At 39.5% G+C, this 16,780-nt stretch overlaps 1 protein-coding gene across 5 annotated transcripts in view; it reads left to right on the top strand.

Moving 5' to 3' along the window:
• Positions 1-16,780, top strand: part of LOC103183895 (lethal(3)malignant brain tumor-like protein 1) — a 135,341-nt gene that overhangs the window by 16,958 nt on the left and 101,603 nt on the right. For 4 of the 5 annotated variants that reach the window (XM_042331882.1, XM_042331883.1, XM_042331879.1 and 1 more), the window contains 5 exons: positions 5,615-5,747; positions 9,048-9,195; positions 12,472-12,604; positions 14,231-14,345; positions 15,802-15,896. In XM_042331882.1, coding sequence (XP_042187816.1) covers positions 5,615-5,747; positions 9,048-9,195; positions 12,472-12,604; positions 14,231-14,345; positions 15,802-15,896 — 624 coding nt within the window. The remainder of the gene's footprint in view (positions 1-5,614; positions 5,748-9,047; positions 9,196-12,471; positions 12,605-14,230; positions 14,346-15,801; positions 15,897-16,780) is intronic. The other variant, XM_042331881.1, reaches the window with a different exon arrangement.

The following is a 16,780-nucleotide window of genomic DNA, read 5'->3' as shown; positions in this document are numbered from 1 at the left end:
GGGATACATTGTGTTTTTTCAAAAGTGTATTATTTACAAAGGACTACTTGCATCTAATTCTGATTCTTACAAGTTGCCCAGATAGCAACCATAATTATTTTAACAATGTTGAGCATGCAGTATATGATTCTACAATGCAAAAAATAAAAATTGAGAATCTAGATGAATAGCCGAGGCTCATAATCTAGTAACAGCAGTAAGGCTGGAAACCATAATGAGAAGTCGAACAGGTTAGTGTTGGGAAAGACTCAAGATTGCAAAATCTCAATGACCTGGGAGAGAATGAGTGAGAGTTTGAGACAGTGATATAAGTTTTGAGATGCCCAGATATAAGAACTGTATTCCTTGTTTTGGATGAACATGGCCTTGATAGTGTTACGTTATATTGATGAGAAAATATGCTTGGTATGAATCCAAGCTTTTTGGATGCTGCATTAAGATTTGAGCACATGTGAGAATTCTGTGTGATGTCAAAACTAGGTGGGAAGCATCATAATAGATGAAGAAAGAAGAAATGGGGCCATCCATGATGGTAAGAAATGATAGCTGTTGGATAAATATGCACAAGCTATGATGAAACTATCTTTGGGGAAATTGAAAGAAGAAAATGAAGGACCTTATTTGATTGTTGGAGCTGAGCATCCAGCAGATAAGGGGGGATGGAATGAGATGCTATTCTTTGTGGTAGAACAGAATCTGGCCATGAAACAAGTTTCTTTGACAGGTGATCAGGGTTACAGTCAGAGATGAAAAGAACCAAAGTGATCAGCTTCTCAGCAACTGAACCAGGAATGAACAGGAGAAGTTACAGAATATTTGAAGAAACTTCTCAGGGCAAGGATGAATGACTACTAGACCTGTGGAAACATATCTGTTCATGTTTTTTTTCAATAATGCTAACTTTTATTGGCTTTTAATTATGGACTACGGAGTTACGAGCAGAGATAATTGGCTCGGGATGTTTCAGACTGATTTTAAAATGCTCTGGGAGTTGGGCAGAATTCAAGGAGCATTAAGCATGAGTGGCATCATTAAGAATGAATTCTGAAACCTTTCATACCAATTGGAGTAACACCAATTACATTCAAATACTGCTTTCACTGTTCTGTTACTTTGGGTAGAAAGGACAGAAGAGTGAAAGCACCTTTAAGATCTGAAAAAGACTGCAGAAAATGTTCATGACCATCTCAAGCTTTATAGTGTAATCTTGTTTGGTTTTGCTGATGGATGTATAGATGTCAGCCTAACTCAGATGCTGCAGTTGGTAGCATCTCGGAGTCAGAAGATTTGTGGGTTCAAGCCCCAAGTTAGGACTTTGTGCCTGTGGTCTTGGCTAACACGACAATGTAGTATTTGAGGAGCGCTGCATTGATAGAGATGCTATTTTTCAGATAAGACATAAAACAGAGAAAAATTTTCTGGTAGATGTCAATATCCCATTACCCTTCAAAAAGAGAAGGAAGTTTCTCTGTGCCTTCCTCCAAATAATTGGTCCTTTACCTCATGGCTCTTTGTGGGATATTGCTGTGTACAAACTGGCTATCACGTTCTACTACAAATGTACAGTTGCTACACTTTACAGAAAACTCTGAAGTACTTTTCGTATGGTCTTATGGATCGTTCTCCACCGTGAGCGCTTTTCTATTTGAATATATGGAGTGGAAAAACATTGCAGATGAGCCCAATCATACTGCTGTACGCAATTGGCTGCCGCGTTTTGCCCACAAAATACACAGTCAATATGCAGTCAATTCACTGTGAAGTGCTTTGAGACGTCTTGAAGATGTGATAAGGCACTACTTCAAATGCAAGGATTATTTATTATTCAATCATGTCTTTGCCTCATGATCACACGTGACCTTCTAGCAGTTGATGATGATTAAAAGGGAGAATTCTGACCAGGCTCCTTCTGCCACAGATAGTTACCAATTGTAATGTCTTTGCCATCTGGCTGTGACATTATTTGTCTGTATGGGTCAGAACAATGCCACAGCAATTTCATGGGCAATTTCATGTATACCTCAGAAGGTGAAAGATGGAGGTTGAATATAATTCAATTACCTTAAGTGGATAGAGCATTGATCCTGTGCCATCATGCTAAACCTGGTTGAGGTTTGTCACTTGTTTAGTCTAATTTTGTTGGTATTTAGTAAGCCATTCCACATTAAAATAGAATCGTAGCAAAATATTTTTATTTCAATAAATACTCAAGTAGAAAAATGAATACAATTAGAACTAGGAATGCCTTGTATGGTTTTTCAGGTACACAGTGATACAATTGTTTGTTGAACCAGTGAACCTTGCAAAACATTCAAAGTTGTGAATTTTATTCTGTAACAATCCTGTAATGTTTCAGTTAAGAACCATACATCATTCATTTGGCTTACTGCAAGATATTTCTGGGCTTAGTGCACTTGAGTTGATAGTAATTTCCTGCCCTGCTTTTTGGTTGCCTTGTATTTTTTTAAAAATGCTAGAAATTAGGTGCTTGAAACATGAAGGAATGGAATGAAAATACTGTATTAAATGTCTATTGCACTTGCTACAACAACTTGCACTTATATAGCACCCTCCACGTAGGGTAGCGTCTCAGAGCTCTTAACAGTGGCGGTGCCTAATTCCGAGCTGGGGTGGAGGAGAGGAGGTGGCTGTAAGCATGGTCGAAGAGGAAGGTTTTCAGGCGTGACTTGAAAAAGGGGAGAGAGGGGGCAAGGTGGAGGGATTGAGAAGAGTGTTCCAGAGTTTTGTGGCGTAGTGGCTGAAAGTGCAACCTCCGATGGTGGGCGGAGAGTGCAAGGGATGAGCAGGAGGCCGGTGACCTTATCCACAAAATACAATGTCACAACACTTAAATTCTGTGAAGCAATGAGACATCTTCCTGACTCAAAAGGCACCATATCGAATGCAAGGATTATTAGTGTATTCATCTCCACCACCAGATGATTGTATAATCTTTTTCATAGCTTCTTGTTCACGAGTTTAGTTAATTCCTGGAAGATTTAGGCAAATTAGTCTTCATAGAAACAGGAGTAGGCCATTCAGCCCCTCGAGCTTGTTCCGCATTCTATAAGATCATGGCTGATCTATACCTCAACTCCAATTACCCATCCTTGCCCTGTATCTCTTGATACCCTGACATAACAAATATCTATCCACCTCAGTCTTGAAAATGTGAATGGATCCAGCATCCATATACAGCATCCATGGTTAGAGCACTCGCTTTGCAAGCGAGACACCTGGGTTCAATTCCAGGCAGAGTGAAACCTTGGGCAAGTTTCCTTACTCCACACGCCCAATAATAATCCCCTCCAAAAGAATAATACATTGGGCATTTTCAATCCACGACTGTTTGTGGGACACTGCTGTGCGCAATTGGCTGCCGCGTTCCGCCCACAAATATACGGTCAATTCACTTTACAGTCTATTCTGTGAAGCGCTTTGAGACGTCGAGAAGATGTGAAAAGCGCTGTATCAAATGCAAGGATTATTATTATTATCCACAGCCTTTTAGGGGAGAGAGTTCCAGATTTCCACTACAGTTTGGGTGAAAAACTTCCTCCTGATTTCACTCCTAAATGACCTAGCTCTAATTTTAAGATTACGCTCCCTTGTTCTGGATTCCTCCACCAGAGAAAATAATCTATCTGTATCTACCCTATCAAATCCCTTTATTATTTTAAAAACCTCAATCAGATTACCCCTCAACTTTCTAAATACCTCACAATAACTGGATAGGATTTTTTACTGTCCACCCTTATGGTACAGCTCTGAAAAACAATAGCCAGAACCTCACCTATTTTCTGTAGGGTTGTCTGAGTATGGTAAGGTAAATCACATCTGCTGCAGTTGCTTTACAGGCATTTGAAGAGAGACATTTCTCATGCTGCTATGTGCAACAGCTTGATAATAATCCACAAACAGATTTTGACAGATGGATTCCAGAGGAAATTATCTTGCGATTGTATATCTCGGACAGGATTTATTGTTTTGTTGTACCAATATTTGCTTCATATGAATGTGAAAAGTGGTGCATAAATAGGACATTAGAGTTGGTTTTACATAGAAATAGTTCTGAATAGAAAGTGAGGAGTCTGCTTCACTTGAGAGTTAAATTGATACCAGTAACACTGCTGTGATTTCAAAGTCTTTGTTTGTGAACTAATGTTTTTTGTAAGTAAACAGGTGTCCTATTTGTCACAGTTATTTAGTGCGATTATTGACCTGTCACTGAAAGTAAGGAAACAAACCACTTTTGCAATTTTCTGTGTATTTTTTGCCAAATTCCTTCCAAAAAAGTGTGGATTAAGAGGATTGAGAAAATAATAACAAGCATAATAGCAGGATTAAAACTTGAAGAAAACCTCACAAATTTCAACTTGCAGGAGATTGTGAAGGTACGTGATCAAAGACTTTAATATCTTGAAAGATGTGTACAATATGGATGTAAGCAGGTTGGCTATTGGTTTAACTTGGTTTGATTTAACTTGGTATCAAAGGGATGAGGATGAAAAGGCATGATCAAAAAAATTCTGAGAAAGAAGTAGACATTCAAATATTTTTCCTTCTAAGTAGTAGATGTATGGAATCGACTCAAAAGCAAATAATTGTAATGTGTTCAGTTTTATTTTTTTAAAAGGGACCCCTCTGCAGGTCTAACATTTACAAATTTGGCCTCAGGGTTGAAACCAATTTATGTTGCTAATACCCGAATGCAGCAAACAATGTCCCTGCTGGTGTTTTTGAAACAATCCTAAAAATATTTGGGAATCCCACAGCTATTGTTTTGTGTTTTATGTCTTTCCCATTACAATCATCTTATTTAACTATAAGAGCCCCTTTGAAAAGTCTCTTTCTCAGGCTACCATAACAATTTATCTGCAGATACAAATGGTCTTTGTCTTCCCTATTGTATACTTTAATCTCTTAAGTTTTTCCATACAATTTTAAATTTGATATTGGACTTTTCAGGCTAGCTCATCAGCAAGATTTAGAAGGGCAGAACAGTCACTGAGGGCAAAGAATCTTCCCACTCAGCTTCCATTCACCTCGCTAGTCAAGCATTGGGAAAGCTTGCCATCCAGTGCTCTCAATGGCAAACTATGTGATTTTATCTGGTTAGACTCCCAACAGTATCCCGAGGCACACTCTGAGGTCGCAAGCTTTGGCTCTTGCCAACCTGTGTCTAATACTTTCTGGAATTAAGTAAGCAGGATGCGTCCCTCCAGGGATAGAGTGCACATTCCATTCCCAAAAATATCTCTGGAATTTCTATGTATGGAATTCTCAGGTTGCTTTGGATACTCGTAAGTTTGGTGAAAGGATTCCACGTGTGTCAGACATCCAGTTGACCAAATTGGCTGCTGCATTGGCCTACAACATACATAGTTGCTACACTTTACAGTAAATTGTGAAATGAAATGGTTTAAGATATCCTCCCATCATGAAAGGGGCAATATTAAATACAAGAATCATAATTACTATTTTAGAATCTGCTATTTACAAATCATTTTGCAAACCTTGGAAATTGGACCACACCACCTGTACTTGTTTGTTGGACTTTCAATTGATGCTTTCTTACCTTGAATTAGTAACAAATGTATAATTTTCTTACTAGTTCCGAATGAATGAGTTTGGGACCCTGGAGATTATTACTACTGAAGAGCAGGATGGAGAAGCCACTCCAGAAGTTGTTACTGAGACGCCAATTAAAAAGAATAGCTCCCACAATGTTGCTACAGACCCTCAAGGTAAGGGAAACCTTGGACAAAATTTATAATTGTTTCCTAATATTTTCCTTTCATTAATTTGACTGCATTGCTTTCAACCATTGTAATAGAATTGGGGTGGGAGGGATTCAGGTCCGTGGATACATTTCGTCACTGATGAAGAAGGCTCTTCAAACCAATTTCTTATCCTTCCAGATTCCCCACCTGTTATAGCATCAACTGATTCTTAAACGTCCTGGCCTTCACTGTACATGTTCGTCAAAGGGAGAGATGATTACTAAAAGTGTTAAAGAATTTTAGGAACAAGAAATAATTTTTAGGCCCAGTAAAGCCCATCCCTTTTAGATTGGTCAATCTTAACCCCATAGTTTTTGCATATCATAGCATACTTGTGGAACACTACCACCAACAACTATATTTTATATAGTGCCCTTTATGTGGGCAGCGTCATGGAGTGCTAAACAGTCTTAACAATAATAACAACAACAAAATTACATTTATAGAGCGCCTTTCATGTCGGGAGGACGTCCCAAAGCGCTAAGCTTAACAGACCATACTGCCTTGAACAGGAATGGTGTACAGATTCATTCACCAGGAGAAATGTGAGAGAAGCTGAGGTGTAATATTTGAACCGAGCACACTAATAATTATTTGGTCAGTCAGTGAACAAATCAATGATATGGGGTTCTGCAGAAACCAACATGACCAAATACATATTTAGGGTGTATGTTTCTTTCGAAACTCAGCTATATGGCCTTTGAACCAATTTGTGCTATTTGCTTCAAATGGGAATTAGATTTGTCTCCCCTATTACAACACATTGACAACCTTAAATGTGCTCGGGGCAGATGCACATGGGTTAGAAAATGGGCAGAGCTCAGCCTACATTGTTCTAATCTCAGTCTACTTCCCCACATCCGGTCCCTGACCAGGATCGCCTTCTTCTACCTCTTCTACATTGCCCGTCTCCTACCATACCTTACCCCAAATGCAGCCGAAACCCTCGTGCAGGAACCTCCCACCTGGATTACTCAGACACACTCCTCACCAGCTCATTTAGAACTTTGCTGCCCGCATACTTAACCGGACCAAACTCCGTATCCACATCTCACCACTTCTGGCCAGGCTCCACTGGCTCCCCATCACCAACTTCAAGATCCTCACACTCGGGTTCAAATGCTTTCACTCCCGGGCATCTCCCTACCTCTCTGCCACTCGCCAATCCACCACCCGGTGCCTCTGCGAGACCGACACTGGACTCCTGCTTGTCCCTCACACCTCTGCTCCACCATTGGAGGTCGCACATTCAGCCACTATGCCTCAAAACTCGAGAACACTCTCCCTCAATCCCTCCGCCTTGCCCGCGCTCTCCCCTTTTTCAAGTACCGCCTGAAAACCTTCCTTTTTGACTGTGCTTACGGTCACCTCCCCTGCCCCCCCGGCTCAGAGGCAGTCTCCACCACTGTTAAATACTCTGAGATGCTACCCTGTGTAGAGGGAGCTATATAATTGCATGTTGTTGTTGTACATTGTGCTGATCTCAGCTCCAGTATATTTTATATTTATTGCTCCAGTGGCTTTTCAGAATAGAAATACTAAATAATTGCTAATCAGTGGGAACTTTGATCACAATGTGTTAATGAACATTACAAACTGAACTTCCCTAAACCTCATTGGTTTGAAGTGTGATTGGAATGCTATGATGCTTTTATTGCTTTATCTGGGATATTGCAATGGAGTTCTCAGAAAATGGTGTGTTGATGCAGGATAGTAACACAGTTCACATTTATTTTGGAGCAAGAGTTACATACTGAAGATCATTATTCATCAGAATTTAAATGTGACTGGCTTTTTTGTTGATCAATGCAAAACCCTGCTTCAGCCTTTCGAATACATATGATATGATTCCTGCAACATTGACATACAGAAAATAACATCTTGCCCACTCAAAGAATGAATGTGATAGATCAGGAATTACGGTAGTAAACATCTGTAGAAGCTACCAGACAAAGAAGATTTATTTTATTTGGTGAAGTTGACTGCTAATCATCGCTGGAAATTTAAATATTACAGATAATAATAATAATAATTTGGTCACTCAATCCATGACCGTTTGTGGGACACTGGTGTGCGCGTTTCGCCCACAAAACACAGTCACTACACTTCACAATATATTCTTTGAGGTGCTTTGAGACGTCTCGAAGACATGATAAGGTGCTGTACCAAATGCAAGGATTATTTAATATTATCCCAGTTTCCGGCGTTGAACATGAGGCAACGACATACGATTGGTTTTAGAGCAGACAGAATTGGGGAACTCACACTAGTGCAGTACAATGGGCCATCTTCTGTGCTGTAAATTTTCTGCCCTTTCTATTTAGTATCCAGATGACAACAAGAAATTACATTTGTGAAGCTCCTTTCACGTTGGGAGGATGTCCCAAGGCGCTGGACAGTCAGGGATTTGGACCTGAACTGGGGAATGGGGAGCCAATGGAGCCTTGGGCGAGGGTGGGGATGATAGACTCATGGAGCCTGGTGTGGGTGGGGACATGAGCTGCAAAGTTCTGGATGATCTGCAACTTGTGGAGGGAACAGTTGGAAAGGCCAACAAGAATTTAAATGTAATAAATTTGTGAATGAGGGTTTCAGCGGGCTGAAGGGAGAGGCAGTGGTGGAGCCAGGCAATGTTGCAGAGGTGGGTGAAGGCAGAGTGGGTCATGGCACGAATGTGAGGTAGAAAGGACAGTTAAGTGTCAAACAAGATGCCAAGGTTCTGGACAGTATCTCAGTGCATCTGTGGTGGGTGATGCTGTCAGTGCCTGAGGTGTAGAGGCGCTGACGGGAGCCAATCAGTAGGGCCTCGGTCGACCTATATAAAGGTCAAAGTTTAATGGCAAATTCCTCATTTTGGAGATACATGAGAGAAAAATTCTGGGAGGGGTGACATAGTGCTTGAAAGAAATTCTCTTGAGATTTTTCCTGAAATTATGCGTTGCAGGATTAGATACATTTCTAAATCCATTCCTTTGCCTGAAGTATCATTTGTGCATTACAATAAATAGATTTTTTTCCAGTTTATTGAAAAAATATTATTGATTACTGTTTCAGAAACTGCCAGGAATGAGCTTTTCTTTAGTTATTATGTTGCTCAGGGTTGTCTATTACAAATAGATGCATGAAAGAATATTTCAAAAAATAAAATGTCCTTCAGCATTCCGCCTAACTGCTGGCAGTGCGAAGCTAATGAGGCATGTTCACTGTATTGCAATTACCATATTGATTTGCTCATTGTTTCCTCATTCTGCCTCACCACTGAAGACATTACTGAAGGTGATTGCACAAATGACTTGTCTCACATGGAAGGTATCTGCTGCTGTGAAAACTGTGGACGGTATGGAACAGTGGAGGAGTTCAACCAAAGTGTCCGCTTTTGTAGCACTCGCTGTCAGCAGCAGTACAAAGAAAAGTAAGTGGGGTAAAAACAAAAAGCTATTGAGAACCACGATAAAATGTAATTTCAAAGCAAAAAAAAAATCCTTTCGTGAAATCAATCTGCTAGATTGAACATTGAAAGTGTTGTTGTCTGTATGATTATATTGTGGTCCTGCTTGTGTGCGGATTCATTTAGTTCTATTGTGGACTTGTGCTTGCTGGAATACAGTACACTTGGCTTCTGATGCTGATGAGCCAGCTTCCTGCAGGAAAATATAACTGTCTTCTGGGTTGCCAGGCACCTGAAATGTCACTGATGTCGCTTTCTTGTGTGTTATGCGCAAGTAGGACTGCTTTTCTCCACCTCCAGCACACTGCCCGCCTCCGACTGTACCTCACACCCAACGCATTCCAAACCTTATCCACGCAGTCGTCATCTCTTACCTTGATTATTCCAATATGCTCCCTGCTGGTTTCCCCAAAACTCTGCCACCCGTATCCTTACCCACCAAAATCCATACCATCATCACCCAGTCCTTATCAGGTTCCACTGGCTCACTATTACAGAACAGATCAATTTCAAGATATTCAAACTCATGTATAAATCATTTCATGTCCTGGCACCTACCTACCTCTCTGAACTGCTTACACCCAACTCCACTAACCACCTCCTTTGCTTAGAAGGTTCTAGCCTCCTGCATATCCTTCACCCCCTCTATTCCACCATCGGCAGCCGTACTGTAGCTCCTGTAGTCCTGTAGCTCAGTGGTTAGAGCACTCGCTTTGCAAGTGAGAGACCTGAGTTCAATTCCAGGCAGGGCGAAACCTTGGGCAAGTTTCCTTACTCCACACGCCTAATAATAATCCCTCCAAAAAAAAAAACAATAATTAAATTGGTCATTTTCAATCTACGACTGTTTGTGGGACATTGCTGTGCGCAATTGGCTGCCGCGTTCGCCCACAAATATACAGTCAATTCACTTTACAGTGTGTTCTGTGAAGCGCTTTGGGACGTCCTCCTGACGTGAAAAGCGCTATATCAAATGCAAGGATTATTATTATTATTATTACTTTCAACCACCGCGCTGTGAAACTATGGAATTCTGCCTCAATCCCTCCGCCTTAACCCCCTTCTTGCCCTTCTTTAGGTCAAGCCTGAAGACCTAATTCTTCGATCTTGCTACAGTCACCTTCTCCCTCTCCCTGGCTCAGTGTCAAACTCCACCACTGTAAAACGCATGGAGATGTCAGCTTGTGTGAAGAGTACTTTGTAAATGCAATTTGTAATGTTGTATTTTCCTCCTCTGAGCTCTTTTGCTTTCAGAATCTTGTTCTAACATCTTCATTGACTGTTGTTAATCCTTAACAGTGCCCAATTTGCACATATCTTTCATTATCCTATGATTTGTCTGGCTGTGAAACTTCAACCTGATCTAAATACAACACAATGCCATTGGATGGCATTCCGCGCTCCAGGGCTTTGTTGAAGCTTGATTCCAAGCCAATTAATGCCAAACACCTTTGAAGCTATGGATTTCTGTGAGCTTAAAATCTTTTGCTCAAAATAGTTGCTTTGCTAATCCTGCTTTCTACATGAAGCAATAACAAGTTGGCCGTTTTGGTATTGCAGTCAAAGTAATTCTCTGGCCTCATTTGTTGTCATTATCAGAAACGGATGCTGACATTTCATTTGCCATAAGAAACATAGTGGTACAGTTTTACAGGACTGGACACTCAAACATAACGGGTACAAAAGCCAGAAATCTACAGAAATAGGGACATTTAAGTAAATGCCAGGAAAAGTTCGACCTATTGCGACTCTTCAAAAGATTCTCTTTAGAAAGCCAGCACAGACACAATGGACTGAATGACCTTCTGTGCTGTAATTATTCTTATGTGATTCTATGGACTCTTTTGAAGCCACATGTGAAGCAGTGCCTGTGTGGTTTGCACGCTTCCACTTGCAATTCTTCACTGAGTATTATTTATTGTCTTTCTATGAAAACTGAACGCAAAAAAATGTTTTGCTGCTGCAATGGTTCAGGCAGATGCCTCCAAATTGTACTTGGATATTGAACATATAAAGAATAATTTTCAGCAACTGAACAGTCATTCTGTTTAGTCGTCATGTTTGAGAACTGTCTCGCGAAAGGTGCTTTGAAAAGTGGAACCATGTTTGTGTTGCGATCTTTATTATTTGTTGCCTCTTCTGTTGCCGTTGCTAACCTGTACTAATTCCATAAGTCTACTTGTGCCATTTTTTTAAAAAAAAGACATTTTCAGCACAAAAGGAGGCCAGCCATGCCTTGGTAAGATGTTTTTTATTACAGTACATATATCAGTGTTGCAAACCCAGAGGTTGTGTGCAATGTACTGGTTCTTTTTATCCAAACTATGAAGCTTAGTACTGTCACTGACTCTGATGGAACCAGCATGACAGGCTGAAACACACTATATAAATGCAATTTGTTGTTGAATTTCTGTTCCGATGAGCCAATTCATAAAATAGTGCTGCCACCAACACAAACAATCAGAGTCTATTGTGGTGCCCAGTCTAATCTAGCAAATTTAAATTGAACCCCCACAATCTACTTACATTTTATAATCTATCAAACCCCAAAATAACTGAGGCATCTGTGCCTCTGGTAAATATATTGATACAGTTTTGTTGCTAGGGTAAGGACAAATCCAAAGTTGAACTACTTGTGGAAATGCATCATTGGAAAAAGCCTGTGCACAACAGAGATGAGATTATAGTGCCATATTCATCTGAAGAGATGGCCTAAAGGAGATCTATATTTATGGATATGAGAAAAAAAAAGTTCTACACTTTAAAGGAACATGCTTCCCTTTGTTAGTTCTTTCCAAACCCAAATCTCAAGATCCTGCCGAGGTGGAGCTCGTGAATATTAGCACCAAACGTAACAGCAGTAGAAGAATGCTTGTCTAACACAAACGAAAAAGTCAGATTCCTGGAGTAACGTTAAGCTGGGCCATAAATAAGCAGCTTGAGGAGGTGTAATTAAGGTTTTAATGGTGCTACCGCATTTTTGTTTACGTCAAAAGCCTAAGGAATTTCTTGCACTACGAAAAAAATTATCACATTGCTGCCTGTTGTGTGCACCAGTTTTTATGGTATGTTTACTTTTTTTTAAACACACTTTCCAGGGATTTCAGTTGGGTAGTGTGATATCATTTCAATGAAAAATATCACAGAACATAACTGTAACAAACTACTTCAACTTATACTTGATGTGTTTGAAGTGTGAGTGAGGGTCTTAGCTGCTTGTGTTTTAATGTTCTGTGACAGGCAGCCTATTAAACACAGCGCGCCAGTAAAGCGAAATGCTGGACCAATACTGAAACGTGTGAAGAAAAGGAAGAGGAAAACGAGTGTGAGCCCAAAAGAAGACTCTGGGGAAGATTTTGAAAATGGCTATATGGTTTGTTGATTTGTGTGAATATTGATTTTGCTATAGTGTGCCAAGTTAAAAGCAATGAGTCCTGCCTCAAGTTTTCCATGGTTTCAGGGCAATTGCACAATCAATATAAAGCAGTTCAAAAACTCTGTACTGAAGTTATGGACTTCCTCATGGCTAAAATTAGAAAGACTTGCCTGGTTGCTTCCTCCTCCGCCCCTACCCGACCCATTTTCAGTTTTGTGCTCTACTTATTTATTCAATTTTCATGACCGAATGCTGAAATGAAGTGCCACTTTAGATTGCAAAGTACAACACAAACCATATTGCGCTCATCCAGCTTGTACTTGCATAATTATTTCATCCATTTCATAATTTTAAATAGGACACAAACATGTACAATTGTATTGCATTTGCCATCCTTCTTCCTATATTAGCTGAATGCACAGATGTCACTAGTTAAATATTTTTTGAGTTGATAAAGTTCAGGCTAACAGAGATCAATAAAATGGAATCATACAGTTTTACAGTTCCAATATATCATTCGTCAGATTTTATATGGATTTTTATTGAATTTATTCAACATTTAAAAAGCAGCATATGACACATCAGGGGAAATCAACAAACCCAATTAAGGGAATATTGCAACTTAAAAATGATTACATTAAGAGTAACATGTTTGAAAATCTGTAAGTAAAGGATTAAACATTGAGCATGATGTAAACAACTGGAGCAAGTTACTGCAGTGACCAATTTTAGGTTAGGCTTAATATTCAGTGATAGGAAATGAATATTTCAGTAAAGGTGACACAGACCAACAGTCAGCTCTTCATCGCACTGAAAGGTCCTGGATGGTTCCATAAATGGCATCAGATGAGAGCTTTCAATGGAGTACAGAGTTGTGATCCCAGTGTGATGTACAACTGCCACATTTATGCTGCAGCAGCTGCAAATTGCATTGCTTCTGAAACCTATAGGCAGTTTTCAAGAGTTAGAGCTCCATCGTCATTTGCACTGGCTCACTCCAATTTATACTGCAGATTTGGTGAAGTATTGGCTTCAAAAATATTGGGATTCTCCACCAAACTAACAGCATGAATGAAGCATTAATAAACAATTTATAAGCTTGAGAAGGACCATTTGTTTGAGCTGTGTCACTTTGCAAACCTCCATGCTTAATATTGTGTGAGATGTTTTTGTGCATTTACTTATTATTTAATGTATCATTGACATTTGGTAGGAAATTAATTATTAAACTGATTGGTTGAACAGTATTATTAAATGCCATGGTGGGTCAATTTAATTTGGAACGGAATAAGTTATTCTGCAGGCCTTATCTACAAAAGACACAATAATGACACTTCACAATAAATCCTATGAAGTGCTTTAAGACGTTTCAGTGATTTAATAAGGCACTGTATGAACTGCAAGGATTATTCTTATCATGGTTATTATATGGTAACAAAAACACATTACAGTATTGCAAATAATTTGTTTATCCAGTTTAAAATGAGATTACTTCATGAGAATGCAGAAAAATGAAGAGATATCACACTATTATCAGAAAAGCTCCAACTGCTTCATTTTAGAATGAGGGATTGTAACTCTTTTGAACTGGATGTACAGTATTGACATTTTATTCTTTTGCAGGAGGAAATACAAAGTGATTGGAAAATGAAGATTAAAACGCCTGGTGTGCTCAATAACCACGGCAACCTCAAATATAGTCGACTTTCTGACCCAGATTCCAAGCTCCCGAAACAGGGTATTCAATATCCCTTACTTGAAATTTATTACATTATGATTTTTCAATTGATTCTATCTAAAGCACAGTTCATTTGGGATTAAAACGAAAAGGATACAACCTCTTTTTGAGGGGGTCATAAGTTGAAAAGCTAGATGCAGCATGCAAATACTTTGGTTATAAGCTTGTATGAATTTTTCTACCTGATTTTTCTTTTTGTTTGAGTAGCACCATATTAGACTTGAGTCTTAGATGCATAAGCTGTAAGCAAATATAGCTGTTAAAATTGCCATGCTTTTTAACAGATTCAGTTTATTAATTAACGAATCAAATATTTTAAGAAACATCATAATTTCCAACAATAACTACTTAAAAAGGAAACAATTGCAGGGCTATGGGGTAAGAGCGGGGGAGTGGAACTAGTTGGTAGCTCTTTCAAAGAGCCGGCACAGGCATGATGGCCTCCCGTGCTGTAATATTCTGTGATTCCAACTAAAAATCATTTGTGGGTATAGTAAGTGGCTCCTGCCATATGGTTTACCTTAAATGAGTGAGTGCATCCAAATGGATGTCTGATATTTTGCCAGTAACTTGCAGGCATTCTCTATGGTTTGTATTGACTTGACGTATGGGTGCTAATTCCCTATTAAGGAATAAATTGCATCCTTGTTTATTTCAATCACTCAGGGTCTCGGTGTACATCTGTACATCTCTCTTGCTCTCTTAACTGTCTCTGCTTTACCATAACTGGCCTTGAGTATTCATATTTCTTCTGTTTGGGACTGAGATGTTTGTCTATTCCCCCACCAGTGTGGCACTTGTTCCCGTTAATGTTGGATGTTTGGGGGGTGGAAAGAAGAGTAATTTTAAAGGCTTGTAAAAGATGTGTCTCATGCCAACTTATCAGAAATCCTCTCAGATTCTGATTTCCATAAAATTGGAATGCAGTCAGTGAAGGCTGAAGATCACTGTCTGAACAGAGTTCCAGCAGGTCAGCAAGAGACAGAGCAGGTAGCTCAATTCACTCATCAATCCTTGTGAGAAACACACAAAATTGCACCCATCTAGGCCTGCAGGGCGAAACCTTAGGCATGTTTCCTTACTCCACACGCCTCTGTTTACCTAGCAGTAAGTAGGAACCCGGTTGTTAGTGATTGGCGGATCGCTTTTCCAGGGGTAATAATCCATTAAAAGAAACTGGTTGCAGAATTCACGACTGTTTGTAGGAGACTGCTGCACACAATTGGCTGCCGCGTTTCCCCCACAAAATATAGTCAATTCACTTTACAGTGTGTTCAATGAAGCGCTTTAAAACGTCTCGAAGACGTGATAAGACGCCATATCAAATGCAAGTATTATTTTGTATAACTATATTTTCTTGTTTTTTGTGTGCGTGTATCTTTTTTCCAGGTTGAGCTTCATTTTTCTGTATTTTCTGTGCATTGTTGGATTTCAATATATTTTCTTTTCTTTTTAGCAGCATCACTTTCTGGAAACAAGAAGGCATGGTCCTGGGTACAGTATCTAGAGGAAGAAAAGGCGATTGCAGCACCCACCAAACTGTTTAAAGAGGTAGAAATATTTGAGTTTCAGGTTCCTTAATAAATTGTCTTTTTGGAGATGATGTTAAAAGTCTACTTGTTATTCTTGTAAATCAAACTATACTGTTCTACAGAAGCTGAGAATATTGAGAAGCGAGTTTCTCTGCGTCCTGCTCAACTATCCCCTAAACAAAACTGATCATTCACTTCATGGCTGTTTGTGAGACATTGCTGTGAGCAAATTGGTTGCTGTGTTCTCACCTACAAAATACACGGTCACTACACTTTACAGTAAATCCTGTGAAGCCCTTTGAGATGTCCTCCCAACCTGAAAGGCACGTGTGCCTCTGACTGACTGGTTAACAACCTATCAGGTCTGGAGTTTTTTGTGAGGTGCACTGAATGGGGCCTCATTGTTTTGTCATGTTGTGAGTTTGGAGGCACAGTTATCAGGCCACTGTTTTAAAACCCGCCTGATTGCACCTTAAATATTTTCATTCGTAACATTTTTTAAGGTTTCAGTGAGCTTTACAAAAGTCTTCCTCATTTTCCCACTCCACAACTCCATCTAATCCTAGGTTTATTTTAACAAGAGTAATGTGGTAAGGATGATCCAACACTGTCATTTTACATTATTGTGATTGGAGACTCACAGCTGAAACTTCTGTGCTGTTACGCATTCGCAGATGATTCTTAGATAATCACTCTCCAGGTTTCCATAGGAACCAGCAGTCATGTAGCAAATAAAGTCTAGGAGAGCATGCAGCATCGATTGAAATTCAAGTGCGGAGATGTAACCAGAATTGTTTTTGTATAAGCAATCCTATCTGTGTGGGCCATATGAGTACAAAAATCATTTTTTTTACTATTTGCAGAAGAGTGGAAAATATGGAAATTTAATGTTATTTCAACCAT

Source organism: Callorhinchus milii, unplaced genomic scaffold (genome assembly GCF_018977255.1).
Source record: "Callorhinchus milii isolate IMCB2004 unplaced genomic scaffold, IMCB_Cmil_1.0 Scaffold2, whole genome shotgun sequence".
NCBI lineage: Eukaryota > Metazoa > Chordata > Chondrichthyes > Chimaeriformes > Callorhinchidae > Callorhinchus > Callorhinchus milii.
This window is presented reverse-complemented; position numbering and strand designations above follow the sequence as displayed.